Genomic DNA, 15,550 nt, shown 5'->3' with positions numbered 1-15,550 from the left:
ATTATTTATTTACAAACTGACTTATCGACAGATTTTTACGTTATTTGCCGATCACGGTGCGCAATGCTGTTGTGACTGGTGGTCACTTCTCCATGATACCCGATCCGATCTCCGATCTTTTCTAGAAGTCCATCTTTGCTCTGCTCCTGATTTTAATTGATTGACATGATATATTAGCTTGAAAACTTGTTTGTTATCTCCATATCTTTCATACTCTGAGCTTCTTTCATGACTAATATTTGATCCAGAAGGATATTTGAGATTTGATGTAGATTAATGTGAGAAACTGAAGCATTTCTTATTTGAAGAGCAGTTTTGAAAGACTATGCTTATTTTTCTTAACTTGAGTTTAGAAATCCTCTTTACCTGAGACCAGGGATCATTATTTATAAGCAAAGGATGAGTTAACTGAATTTAAGCATTACTCCAGTAAAATTAGATGTTAAAGTTTATTCCCACTTTTATCTTCTCTATCCTTACCATGATTTTACGTAGTATATGCTGTGCAATTAAGACTCATTTTTTATCGCTTTTTCGTATTTTTAATCATTTTCATTCCTTTCAATTCACTGCCCTTTGTTTGTTATTGTTTAGCAAGAATGTTTTTGGTATTTCCAGAAATTTTCTGAAATCGTCGAGAAATAAGAACTTTAATCTTTAAATCAAAGAAATATTGTACATACCCGAGTTATCCATCTTTCTTTAAAGGTTTGGTTTTTGGAAACAACCTTAAATTATACAATGTACTATTAAAGAAAAGATTATGGATGCATATCAAAATATCAGCAAAGTACAAATGTGGATAGATGAGGATAATGATTTTTTTTACAATACTGTTTCTTGGACTTTCGCTCTCTTAATGCTGTCTTTAACAATTATTCTTCTCGTTTAACTACATGTACCTAGGAAACATTAATGTAGAAAAAAGGACGTTCTATCGATATGATTAAACATTAAAGCAAATGCAAGTAAATTTATAATTTTTACTTTTTAATTCAAAGAAAACAAGATGCTAGTATTAGATATCAAGGAAACAAAGTATAAAAGGGCATTCACACAAATTCAAGTCAACTGTATGTTGAAAAATTTGAAATAAGAATCAAATTTAATTTAAGGGACTCCGACCCTCATTTATAATTTAATTCAAAAAGTCTTTAAATGAAGCTTAAAAATTAAATATTTTCATGCAACAATTTTCATTATATGCCTCTCAATGTGCTTCAAGGTTCTTTGCAAAGCTCCATCAATCACTTCTAATTTCATATCATGTTAATAAACATTGGTATCTAAAAATGCTTTTACAGGATAAAAATTTCTACTTTTGATTAGACCTTTCTGAGAAGTTCAAAGAACCTTGAAGCACATTGAGAGGCATATAACCATGAAAAGATTAAATTTTCAAGTTCATTTAAAGACTTTTTAATTAAATTATAAATTAAAGAGTTGTCCTTCCTGGCTATATACACACAAAGAAAATAGATATTGGTTATGAATATTTTGTTCTTTCTCCTTAATCACACATTTCTTCTCTACATTTATATAGAATATATTTTATCTATTTTGATTTTGAAAAAGGAATCTATACCAGTTTCTACGAAAGACACTGTAATATTACATGTATTATGATGACTTATTTTTTTCCTTTTACGAAGGCTGTCACCTATGCAGAATCATTCTATCGCTCTCGAAAGTAAAACTTAACCATTGGTACCAAAATGTTTTGATTTATTTATTTTATATACACACAAAAATGTATGCATATTATTTTATGTTGATTAGATTATAATTATGTATTTTTATATCGTATTATTAACAGAAACATTTAAAATCTATAATTGATATAGACCTACATGTATTTGTGATATCTCTCTTTCATATATATGAACAGATGTCATATTTGTATAAAGTTTTCCAAAAGTCTTATGTTGTTACATGGTCTAACCCTACGGCTAAATAATCTAGTATATTAAATGACACATGATGCATTTCCAATGTATCATGAAACAAAAATTACATGCACATTGAATTATAATAATTATCAAATTTTAAATCTTTTTCTAACATTATATTTGTAGAAAAATATTGAACAATATATAATTAATGTTTTCGGTATAAAAATATATGATATATGAATATAGTACATTTTCTGAGTATAATGCAATGCCATGTTTATGTTAACAAAGTACAAAATTAATTGATTTGTTCATTACAAAAATAACATTATAGATTAGGCAAAATACTACACTTATAAAATGGTAAAGTAATAAAATCTTGTTATAAAAGCTATTTTTTTTAAAAATAGGATATTGGTATTTACAACTAAAATGCTTAAAGGTTTACTTTCGCTGTGACTGCTTTATAAATGACATCGTGAGAAATATCCGCAGATCTTTCACTTCACTTTAACATGTACATGTATCAGCTAACTGAGTACAAAAAACATCTATCTCTTCTAGCCAGTTTATGAAAATTGTTCCTCATTATGTTTAAAGAGGGACCTTTAGATATTTGTGTCGCTTATTTTGCTTGGTTTTGATGTGGCGAATCCTTCATCAGAGGAAATTCTGGCATTTGCCTTGGAGGGAATAATTTCTAAAGACCCTTTACGTAGTACGTGTTGTGTCTCAGGATTCTCGTATTGTCCTTTATCTGTGATTTCTTTTTCATAAGCAACGTTAACGAATCCTGTAATAGGAAGACCGATATCAAACTCCTGTACATTGTATTATGATACATTTATTTAAGCTGTTAAATTAAAGATATAATGGAATTTATATAATTTTTGGAGATTCAAGTTATACATGAACATTTTAACCCAGGTTCCGAATTCACGTTAATACCCAAGCATACCCACTTTACAAGACAGGGGATCCTTAAATTTAATGTTGAATTCCTTAAAATATAAACAAATGTTTATATTGTAAAATTAGTTTTTCAGCTTACCCTGAGTGACGACCTTGGGGTTATCCTCCAGAATCTGAATCAAGCGTTCAATATGGCCGTGTCCGTATGCCTCTACGGGATAAGCAGGTTCATTATGTTTCGGGATGTCCAAACCTAGTGGAAAAATACAGGTTACCTTTACTAAGAATGCATAGTTGAGCCTAAAATTATTATAAACTCAAAATATATGATAACAATTTTATAAAGACTAATATTTTGCAGTAAAATATATGTAACAACAAAAGCGTATCTTTAAACACAGGCTCATTTGGAGTTCTTATAACCGGAATATATTAATAACCACTGATCACCTTCGTCAATTGCTTTGGCAAATACCTTTCTCCTCTTGTTCTCGGCTCACCCTGAGGACCCCGAGTGCTCTCATAACCCCAAAAATGATCGCCGACAACACCAGTGTCCAGCTTATTATGGCTAACAACCCTATAAACTGCCTTCCGAGCATCTTTCAATTGGAGTAAAAAAAGACAACATTACTGAAAATCAATTAATCGACGAATTAATCGAACAATTAATCAATTAGTTTTACAGATCTTAAACATGATCAACTATTCTTTTATTTAAAACAAAAAACTGGATACAATGGTTACTTGTACTAGTATCTATAAAAACAACAGTGCTGAAAATGAAAATAATTATTCATTTAATAAAAAATCATGTTAACTCAATAATTTTATATGCGAAATAAAAATTAAGCATTCTGTACATATGAACAATTTTTAAAACAAGTTAAGTTACTGCCATATAAGTAGATGAAACAAAAATATCAACAGTCTAGTTTAAAGTCAACGTTTTGTAAGTTCTATGGTCAATACAATGACCTTGTCAGTAAATACGATATATCATCAAGTCAAATGCTGGCTGACTTTTTCATACTAATTGTTAGGCCATAATATTCACACTGAACCCCGATCATAACAAGGAGCACATGGCGGGTGTGACCGGTCGTAAGGGGATGCTTACTCCTTCAGAGCACTTGATCCAACTTATGATGTTTTAGAGGTCCACTTTGCTATATTTGCATTGTTTAACGGACCTTTGAGATTCAATACTGTTCATTATCTCCATTTATGAAAAACAGCTACTCGGACAAAACGATTAAGTGAACTGAATGTTGGTTATACGAATAGCTTTAAACCCACTGATCCCGTTATTCCCTCTTGACTTTCCATTAAACTGAAAAAGCGCTCAATTTGGTTCTCAAACTCCTTTGTTACATATATTTACGTTCGGAATGAGCTTACATAACCAGATTTCAGATCCCATGCATATAAAATTCCCTTGGAACTGTCAAAGAAAGCCACAGCAATAACTCCCCAACTGCCTCCGCCAAAATGTACTGGAAGAAATACATTTGTAAAATCAATTTTTAAGGAAATTCTTAATGATTATTCTGTGTTGCGTAAGTAGGCAAACAGAATCAATGATGTTTATTTATGAGTATAATATAAAAGAGGGTAAAAAGTATTAAGCATGCATAATTGATGAAAAAGTATACCTGCAACGGCATCCAAGGGATCATCCACGCCAACCTTGACCATTAAAGCGGAGTAGGCCATGTATACAACCGCAGAAATGAGCCCAATCACACATGCGGCATAGGGTTCGTAAACATTACATCCAGCACATATGGCAACCTAAAATGAATCCTTCAATCGTCGGAAATATGACAAAATTTCGTATTTGTGGATAAATATAAGGGAATGAATGGTGTTGAGGAAAACGACAAATATGTGCCTGAGTTTAATTTAATGCATGACATTGTAATTTGATTTTAAATATATATTTTCATACCATTCCAGTCAATGAGCCATTGATGGTTAATAATAAACTCCAAGCGTTTCCAAAAAATTTAAGACGATGGAGAATGAGTGACATCACAGCAGAGCATGATCCGGACAGAACTGTGTTTATTACTACTATTGACATCACGTCGCCGTCACCAGGGTTACTGATTGACAGCTGGGATCCACCATTGAAAGCCAAAAATCCAAAGAAAAGGATGAATCCACCCAGAGAAACCATCTGTTGGAAATACATAAATGGTAAACATTTTTGTTTTTATCTGTAGAGGCGAGACAAAGATAAAAATTATATTTATATGATACGCAATAGCAAATCAAACCCAATTACATGTACAGCCTTTTTAAATTCAGAAAAGATCATATCTATGATCAAATCATTCAGCATCCGAGAAAGTTTTGCAAATGTACCTAACAATCAGCGTAAACTATTTCAAACATTATGTGTTTATCAATATATTGTAATATATTTGTATATTTATCTACTGGTACGGAGTGGCCTCTGATCGTAGCTACAGTTTTGGAGCTGCGGTGAAATCGGCCGATTCTGGGACCCAGAATTACAGCACCCACGAAAGCTGCGACTCCACCGAGAACGTGAACAACTCCGCTACCGGCAAAGTCCTGTAGAAAACAAAGTCAAGATAGGTTGTAAACATACTTGTCTGTAGTATTTACTATTCATAAGATCATCCATTTTGTCGAAGCTTAAAACATAATTAATGATTAAAAAAAAAGATATACAGACAAAATGAGCATCCTTGACATAAAAATTAATAAATTCTTAATATATTAGTAAATAAAAGAAATAGATAAACATATATAGAAAATTTATTATAAAATGAGATTATACTTTTACAAATGTTCATAATATATATAGATATGCATGTACACAGTTGTGCTTACATGTTTTCATTTAATGCTGCGTTAGAGGATTGATTTTTTTTTTGTATCCCCTACCTCCTTACGTTACCATGGAGGAACCATTCAGGGTTACCTGATAAGCAACTCTTTCGTTGTTAAGGGTTGAGTAAGTATCCCCGATAATCAGCCATCCTCCTGGCGCCCACGCCCAGTGTGTAACGACGGGGTAGATGAAGCCTGCAAACCATGACAAATACTTAGTAAATGTTATTTATTCGGGGTGGATCAGATACAGTCACCAGCACACCCCCCCCCATAGCACATAAAGAAGCAGAGAATTAATATGTTCTCAGTCGTTGATATGATAATTCTACAGTTAATGTTAAATAAACTAATTCTTATGTTAATTTTCTTTAAACATTAATCCTGTAATTCATACAACACAAACTTTTTTTTCCCAATTTTTCTTCGATTTTTGAATCAAAAATGCCAAGAGCAGTCTAAATTATAGATATAAACATAAATCATAACTACAAGCAATTCACAATGGAATCATAAGTAATTTTTATTTGAACTTAAAAAAGCTGGATAGAATCTCACAATGAACATCCCATAATGTACATGTATACAACTGTATAAGTATTTTAAATTCAGTACCTGTTATAATTACACTGTACACCAAGTATGCTATAAATTCGCATCTCTCTGCAACTGCACCAGAAACAATGGTAGAAGCTGTAGCGGCAAACGTAAACTGGAAGAAAAACATGGCGTATTCGCTGTGTGTAACCCCAGAGGAAGCAAAATACGTCAGTCCAATAAACCTGTTGCCGGCACCATCACCATAAGCGAAGGCAAATCCGAACAACCAATAGGATATACCAGAGAGAACTGTAAAAGAAGCAAACATTAACTGTTTAGCAGTTATTTTGCTGATTTAAATACAAACATGTTTAAAAAAAATCTCATTTATTTTTTTGATACAAGTTATAAACTTCAACTGCTGCATTTGTCATTTACTAAAACTTAAAAGTAGGTGCACTATTATAAGAAGGGATATTGGAGACAAAATATAATCCGTAGTTACATGAGTGAATTGTCCAACAAAATGTTCGAGAAGTGGTGTAAATCAGATATGGATACTACAAAATTCCAAGGAACTTTTGAAACAATTGAAATCACAAAATTTTACCAAAATCAACAACATAAAACTTATGACTTTTCATTTTTATACTATTCCCCACGATAAATTAAAGTCCAGGCTCCGAGGAAATCATTGACAGCTGTTTTTACAATAAAAATGGAACTCGTAATAATACTTACCTGGTCATTGGTCATTTGCAAAATTATTTTGTAATAAAAATTCTGATTATACAAACAAGTACTCTGAAGTTGATATTAATATATTTTGTTTTTTGAGTCCAGGTTTTCGAACAATCTGTTGGAATTCCCATGGTTGCCAATTGCGCCTGGTTATTAGCAGACCTACTTTGTATTCATATTGTCCAAAATCTTATACGTGAAAAGAAGATAACACTGGCCATGGCCTTCAAATCGACTTTTAGACAGATCGACGATTTTTTGTCAACTACCAATGGTTATGTCCATTCTTATGTCAATACGATATACCCCGGTGAGTTTGAAATAAAGAAACCATAGAGTATGGCACATTTGTTTCATATCAAAATATTTTAGATGTTTTACTTGAGAAAGACGTAATTGTAATCTAACGGAGAAACGAGATGATTTTAACTTTTCAGACGTCAACCTCCCTTATTTGTGCAGCAATTTACGTGTACCTTCATCACCTTCATTCGAGATTTATATCTTTCAGCTGATTCGATATGCAAGAGCATGCTCCACTATGAACAATTTTTTAAACGAGGTAAAATTGCTCAAACAAGAATATCAGCAGTCTCAATTATTGCCATCATTTGTTTAGTTATATGATAGATACAATGGTCTTGTCCGCAAATTAAATTAATCATTTAGTCATATACTAACTGACTTTTTTCTTCTTATTGTAAGGTCATTATATACCGTAATTTCCAGATCATAACAAGGGGCACATCGCAGTTGTGATAGGTCGGCAGGGGATGATCACTCCTACATGGATCTGACCTCTGATGTTTTAGAGGTTGTTTTTGCTCCGCTCCTATTTGTATTGTTTAATGGAATTTTGATCCTGAATACTTTTGTTATCTCCATATATTTCATGAGTACTTATCTTTTGACATGTTGGATAAATAGCATACATTATATTTCATTTAATGACAAATGAATACATTTTCATTTTTAATGATGGATGCATTTTTTATGGATAGTCTTCCTTTTATTTTATATACTTCCTATTGTCTGCTGATGTTCAGAATTACTGCTTTAGAGCATACAATGCCTATTTAAGGTTCAAAAATCCTCTGCTCACTCAAACAAAATGTTGCTTTCACTTTTATGATTCCCCTAAAGAAACAACTTTTCTTTTGATATTTAATTGTCTTGTTTTATATGTACGGTCAAGTTTGTTTTGATGTGAAAATGGGGTTTTATTTCTAGCTCTACAAGCTCTTTTTCTTTGTTGGTTTCCCCCAAGTAATTCAATATTTTGTCCTACGTGAATTACTAGAAGATTGTCGATCTTTAATTTTAGAAGTATTTCTAGTTTGTCATTTTTTTTATCATTAATATTTACCAAATGCTTCAATTTTTTTATCAAGGGCATCATTTAAAACATTAGCATACCATCGGATGTATACAAAGAAAACGATTATTCGACATTAAAACTGTTTTATAAAATAAGAAAGTAGCATGTATTTTTCATTTCATAAAAATGGGTTCCAAACTATATTTTATTGTCAAATACTTTTTTTCAAAATTATTTGAAAAAAATCTCGATTTTAATTTTGGGAACACCATATATACAGAACATGAATGTAAATACGTAAGTTAATGTTTCTGTATGTTACACAAATTCATTGCATTTTCCTGCGACGTAAATAATTCCATGACATATTTGATGATTATTTCCTTTACCTTCCTCCTACATTTTTCCATTACACTTTCCTTTTACTTACAGAAGTCCATTACATTTTTGATGAGAATATTTGTAGTGTTTTTGCTTCTGACTGCCCCGGCTTCTAAAAAGGCAAACCCGCACTGTATAACTGTAGAAAAAGAATAGTTAGAATGGATTGTTTGTCTGAAACTTAACAGGAATCATAAAATAGATTTTTTAAAACCTTAATACAATGTTCTGTATTTACCGCGAAATTTATCATATATAGTCCTATGTCTTTTTTACATTGGTATTCATTCATATGAAAAATGTATAAATATTTCAAGAATCAACACAAACTCTTCACAAACCACAACTATGTGGTTTTGCAACGTATTTTAACCTTACATCCTTACAACTAGCTTTGTGGCAACGCACTTTGAAAAAATTACGCACTTTGAAAAAAATTTTCAAAGTGCGTTAAATTTGGGACACACTCAACGCACTTTGAAAATTTTTTCAAAGTGCGTTAAAAGTGTACATAAACATTTTTACCTTGTGGACATTTAACGCACTTTGAAAAAAAATATGTATAAAACAAAGTATCTTGACTTAGATTTTAGTAATTGAGAGAATCTATTTGTAATAATTATATCTTTCGAAAAACATTTTAATTTACATGTATTGATTAACCCTCATTGAGAACAAGGAGAAGATGGGTATATTAGAAGGTCTCTCAGACCAACTCATTTTTACTTTGGGTAGCCAATTGAAAGTGGAACACACCCCCACCCCAAGGTAAGCCCCAATTTTTAATTCCTATATTATGTATATCTTTGCAAAACATTTGTGTGTCTATCCCCCTCCCCCCCCCCCCCGGTACTGATGTCTATGCTACCCCCAAATATATGCATTTGGATAATTGATGTGACGTTGAAAACTTTTAATAAATTTTAGTTTACATTAAATGCATGTAAACTGGAAAAAAAATAGTACAGTAAACATATAAGAGAGAAAGAATTTTCAAAGTATGAAAAAATCCAAATCGCTCACTTTTACATCCTGAAGTGACCTTATCACTGAAAAGTTATCCAAAAAGTTCAAATTATTTACAATGTATCATATATCATTCCTAAGATTTTCAAGAATATTGACCAAGTCATACACATTTTTTTTCAAACTACGTTAATATGGTCGATATCAACGCACTTTGAAAAGAAATTTTATATTTTCAAAGTGCGTTGATTTGGTCCCAAATTTAACGCACTTTGAAATTTTTTTTCAAAGTGCTTAATTTTCAAAGTGCGTTGTAACATAGCTTAAAACCAAGATTATTCTGAATTATAATATAATAAAAAAAATCTTAAAAGCCTTACAAATAAAATCAATCAATTTTAATACACACATTCATGACTAATTGTACTTTCTATGCATATCCTGTAAATTAAAAAAAATAATTCTAGCAATGTTAAAAATGTAATAAAATACAGTACAAATATTTTTATGTTAGTTGACATTAAAATACATGCGATAAAAGGTAACCTGTTTGTAAAAACATGATCTGTATATGCATTCAACTCTACCAATGAAGCTACAGAAGAAGATAAAATTGAAACATTTTCCAATTGGAAGTACTATGTAAATTTTCAAGCATTGGAGAGTTAGGTATATTTTTAAAAGGATATTTAAAGATATTATTTCTTTTAAAAAATGACATAATTGTATTAATTATTAAAATCAAATTTAAAAAAGAAATACTTACAAACAACACACATTCCCATTATTATCAAAAACAAATGATCCATATTATCCTTAAATGTTGATGCTTCAACAATAAGTTCAGAGAGATTTCCTGCCATTTTTTCTCTCCACTTGTGTCTCAATTTCATATATTATTTAATGGTTTGGTCATGGTCATGGGTTATTGCACTTTGACCTGCACGTATAGCCTGGAGGCCCAGGGCATGTATCGATAAGAGGAGGTGTCAACTCTGTACGGTCTATGGGACCTATTCTTTGTGAAAGTAAATCAATGTGTTCTATATACTGACCGTAGTATAAATTAACAAATAAATATGATTAAATGGAGTGAGGAAAATTAAAACAAACAAGCAAGACAAAAAACTGTTGACCAAAATGATAGAACCTCTAACAGTTACTCATAATTACATAAGAAGCAGTTTCGGCAAATCGCTTTAAACATCGTCTACTAGTGATTTTCAGATACATTGTGTTTCTATTTGTATGTAATTGTGCATCATAGATTACATGTAATTCTCATATCGTACCATAAAAGTATATTTTATTGCATATTACATCGGAAAACAGATAGAAAGATTAGCATTAACATATTTAGCATAGCCGTTTATTGAATTCTTATAAAACGCAACTTATTTTTGAAACGTCCCAGTTGATTAGATACGCTTTAAGAAATTGCTGTGTGTACCTTGTTTGTAAAATGTGCAGTCTATCGTTAGCTAACTGGAATGTTGACAGATGACAGTCATTTCTTTTCATACTAAATTTCTACAAAACTTTTCCGTTTACCCCAGCATGACAAAGGGAACCATAGCAGGTTTGACCAGTAGACAGGGGATGTTCATGCTTCTATGTTTTCAAAAGTTCTTGTTTTCTCTGCTTCAATTTATGATGCCAAATCAATTCAAGGTGGTTACATCAGGCGCCTGGCATGAGTATTTAAGCATACCCTGTTGACGGTCACCACCTGCCGTGAGTCCTACAACTGTATGTATTGTTTAAGTAAACGAAACATTCTGTAGTCGAATTTAATACAAACACATAGGTCTATCAATCGGTGAGAAACAATGAAAACATATGGAAATAACGAACAGTATTCATGATCAAAAGTCCATAAAACAATACAAAATAGGAGCAGAACAAACATGGACCTTCCAAACATCAGAGGTGGGATCAGATGCCATTGCAGAGTGAGCATCCCCTGCCGACCGGTCACATCCACCTTGAGCTCCTTGTCATGATCGGGAAATAACGGAAAGATGCGTCATCAATTCAGTATATAAATAATGGACTAACAATTAGTATGAAAAACTTCAGTCAGCATTTGACTCAATGATAAATTGTATTTGCTGTCAAGGTCATCATCTTACGAAATGATAGCTTAAAACGAGACTATTATTTCATCACATTGTTTGTCAATAATTTACATCGTTTTAGAAATTGTTCATACGTACACTGTAGTGCATGCTCTTGTGTATCGAATAAACTGAGATATATAAACTCCGTATGCAGGTTAAGGAGGTATATTGCTGCATAAGTAAGGGAAGTTGACGCGGTAGAAAAGTCATCATGCTTAGAGCTTGGTTGTTAGATTACTATTAACGTCTTTTTCAACTAAAATATCCAAATATGAAACAAATGTGTGTGACTCTGTGGTATCTTTTCTCAAGCTCACAAGGATATATCTTATCGACATAAGAATGGAAATTATCATGATTATGAATTGACAACACCTCGTCGATATATCTAAATGTCGTGTTGAAGGCCACAGCAAGTGTCTTCTTCTTTACACGTACAAGATTTTGCACAAATTCTGCTTCATATGATAACAAAAATAGGTCTGCATATAACGTAGTCATCCAAAATACGACCTAGGGATAGTTTTTATTTGCAAGTTATGTAATCATAATGGCCATAAAACCTACGAAATAAACAAACGTGTTGAAATCTCAGAACCTTTAATTTGTGTGCGCATAATATCCCTCGGCCTAACAAAGTCATCATATTCAGAGCTTGCCTTGGACCAGTGAACAAGTTTGGAGACAAATACACAATATGCAGGTGAAAGCACAATATTATTACATACGAGGGACATTCAATAAATAATGTAAAAGGTCATCTAAAAATAAGAAATCTACATATTTTTAATACTTTCAACCCTTCAAAGTATTCTCTGTAACCCTTTATACATGCCTTGGGTCTTTGTACCCATGGCTAGAAGTCCTCTTTAAAAACAAAGAAAACTAATAAAATATGTTAGGGGCTCTTGCTTCTCGTAACAATAAAAAGACCACAGCTTTTTTGGTTTCCACATTCATTGATATTCCTTTGGGCTTTAAAAGTGCTCCCATGCTCCTTCATCAATCAGACAAGTTTAATTATCAAATCTTCAATTGTGTTAAATATTCGTTTTTAGAGAAACCGTTGGCACATTTTTGTCCTTGGCATTTGTACGAAAATAAGGCACTTATCTGATAGAAATACATGTATTATTATATTCATTTTCTTTGTCAGAATTCTATCAAGTGTTGTGATAATAAAATGTTTAGTGTCTTGAATTAGCAATGCCTTTAGTGTATGTCTTTTATTGTCTGACATTTTCAGATAGCATGCCACACACATGCAGCTTTGAAATTTTTTGATGTGGCTACAAATTTCAATGGACCAGTTTGACTCATATTTTAATTCTCATTCTTCTTTAAGTTTGAAATTCTGAATCCATTAAAAACTATAGAGCGTCAAAGACCCTTCTTTCTACATATAAAGATCGTATCTTGAAAATATAGGTTCCTCGAGGGTTTATGTTAAGAAGCATAGTTTTCACATAAGCTCTTATTTTCATCATGGCAGAGATCATTTACAAACATTTTACAGTTCAATAAAGTGACCATGTTTACTTTGAAAATGAATTTCTTTCAGAGGATTAAAGGAAACATCACGGAGTTTTCTGTGATTGTGAGCTCTTTAAAATTCTTCAACCGTGAAAAAATAATTATTATGATTTACTGTACTTTGCATTATTTAGCGAACGACCTCCGTAAGTAAGAAATATCGACAGTGGAAAAAAGTCATCTTATTTGTCACATAATTCAGGTTTTAGTTGGCTTTTCTCGTCTATAATCAGTAATAAATCCAAATATCAAGCAAATGTGGAGGACTCTTCAGTGTATCCCCCCAACCAAGTTCACTGGGATAAATCGAGTCGACATATAAATCTAAGTAAAATAAATATTGTATCTGAATGACGAGTCGAAGACAAAGGCAAGTGTTTTCTTCTCATGTAAAAGTTTTTCAATAACTTACCCTTCATACGAATATATAAACAGGTCGGCTAATGAAAGGGTTTGTTCGAAGACTTGGTCTCCGAAGACTATATTGATGTTGTTAATGCGACATCTTTAAATATCAAAACTAGAATACTTGTAAAAAATCAGAGTGATTTTCAACAAAATACTTTTGTCACAACAATTGACAATTTCCTAGTCACCTTTTTATTAAAGAAACAGTTGCCTATGATATCATAAAGTCTAGCTGATAATTTAAAATCGTAAGGAAATACACTAAATAGTGTGGGGAAAAAATCCCCTTTTGACAAATTGGTTTTTGAGTTTTTAGGGTTCCTAATCTGATTCACGACACCTACAGTATACTGTAGTACAATACGTCTGAAGTTTCTCCCTAACAACTTAACATTCAAAATCTTCAAAATCAAATGTCAGTTTTGAATATGTTTAATATCCCAAAGAACCAAACTTGAACTACCTAACCATATAAATAAAGGATTCCAAAACTTTTTCATACTAATTGTTAGTCCATTATTTATACACTGAATTGACGACGGATTTTTCCGTTATATCCCGATCATGACAACGAGCACACGGCGGGTGTGACCGGTCGGCAGGGGATGCTCACTCCTCCATGGCATTTGATCCAACCTCTGATGTTTTGGAGGTCCGTGTTTGCTCTACTCCTATTCTGTATTGTTTTACATGTATGGACTTTTGATCTTGAATAGAGGTTGTTATCTCCTTATGTTGCATTCATAAAAATCCTTACAAACAGATACTACATAGTACACAGTAGGTTCCAGTAAATGTTCAACCAAGCCTCTTTCTTTATTCCTCACTAAGATATTAACAGTAGTGAAGGAGAAACCTCAAGAGAACTGTGCAACAATATTTTCAAGAAGTGCTTTAAATCAGATGTAGATACTTTAAAATTCCAAGAAACTTTTGGACAATTTGAAATCACTAGATTTTGCCAAGATCAACAGCTTAAAAACTTACGACTTTACAACTTTATACACAGTCTTTCTCACGATATTTAAAGTCAAGGCTTTTTGGACATCATTGACAGCTGCTTTTTCAATGAAAATGGAACTCGTAAATTTATTATCTTGTCTTCGGTCATTTGGAAAATTATTTTGTTAAAAGACATTCCAATTGTAAAAACAAGTACTCCGAAGTTGACATTAAAAAGTTGCTTGAGTTTTTGATTGACGAAATGTGGTTTTTGGAGACCAGATCTTCTAACAATCTACTGTAATTCCCATGGGTACCAATTGCGCCCCGTTATTAGCAGACCTATCTTTGTATTCACATGAAGCAGAACTTGTCCAAAATCTGATGCGTGAAAAGTAAACACTTGTAAACACTTGATGTGACCTTCAACTCGACATTTAGATATATCGACGACGTATTGTCAATTATAAATGGTAATTCCTATATCTTCTTATGTCGATACAGTATATCCTGCTGAGCTTGAGGTAAAAGATACCACAGAGTCTCACACATCTGTTTCATATTTGGATATTTTACTTGAAAAGACGTTAATAGTAATCTAACAACCAAGCTTTTTGATAAACGTGATGACTTTAACTTTTCTATCGTCAACTTCCCTTACTTATGCAGCAATATACCTTCATCACCTGCATACGGAGTTTATATATCTCAGTTGATTAGATACGCAATAGCATGCTCTACGCATGAATGATTTCTAAAACGAGGTAAATTATTGACAAATAAGTTGATGAAACAAGAATTTCTGAAGTCTCGTTTAAAGTCATCATTTTGTAAGTTCTATAGTAGATACAATGACCTTGACAGCAAATACAATTTATCATTGAGTCAGATGCTGACTGCCGTTTTTCATACTAATTGTTAGTCCATAATTA

General features: G+C 32.1%; 1 protein-coding gene across 1 annotated transcript; it reads right to left on the bottom strand.

Moving 5' to 3' along the window:
• Positions 1 to 2,294: 2,294 nt before the first annotated feature.
• On the bottom strand, positions 2,295 to 10,478 carry LOC134253931 (putative ammonium transporter 1). The gene is made up of 11 exons (XM_062736505.1): positions 10,382 to 10,478; positions 8,699 to 8,788; positions 6,285 to 6,518; positions 5,761 to 5,864; positions 5,250 to 5,387; positions 4,756 to 4,986; positions 4,460 to 4,598; positions 4,206 to 4,300; positions 3,280 to 3,406; positions 2,944 to 3,057; positions 2,295 to 2,685 (listed from the first exon to the last, which is right to left on the bottom strand). The coding sequence occupies exons 1-11, from the start codon at positions 10,476 to 10,478 to the stop codon at positions 2,501 to 2,503; spliced, it is 1,554 nt and encodes a 517-aa protein (XP_062592489.1). The 3' UTR covers positions 2,295 to 2,500.
• Positions 10,479 to 15,550: the final 5,072 nt, after the last annotated feature.

This window comes from Saccostrea cucullata, unplaced genomic scaffold (assembly GCF_032062105.1).
Source record: "Saccostrea cucullata isolate Sc308-1 unplaced genomic scaffold, CSIRO_AGI_Scuc_v1 ctg194, whole genome shotgun sequence".
Lineage (NCBI taxonomy): Eukaryota > Metazoa > Mollusca > Bivalvia > Ostreida > Ostreidae > Saccostrea > Saccostrea cuccullata.
Note: the sequence above shows the minus strand (reverse complement) of the source record. Positions and strands in the feature narration are given on the sequence as shown.

Excerpts from the sequence above, each read along its gene's own strand:
- LOC134253931 (XM_062736505.1), bottom strand. The coding sequence starts at position 10,478 with ATGGCAGGAAATCTCTCTGAACTTATTGTTGAAGCATCAACATTTAAG. Across the intron at positions 8,789-10,381 it reads AATGGGAATGTGTGTTGTTT|TTATACAGTGCGGGTTTGCC; the intron begins GTAAGTATTTCT and ends CTTTTTCTACAG. Across the intron at positions 2,686-2,943 it reads CCCCAAGGTCGTCACTCAGG|GATTCGTTAACGTTGCTTAT; the intron begins GTAAGCTGAAAA and ends TTCCTATTACAG.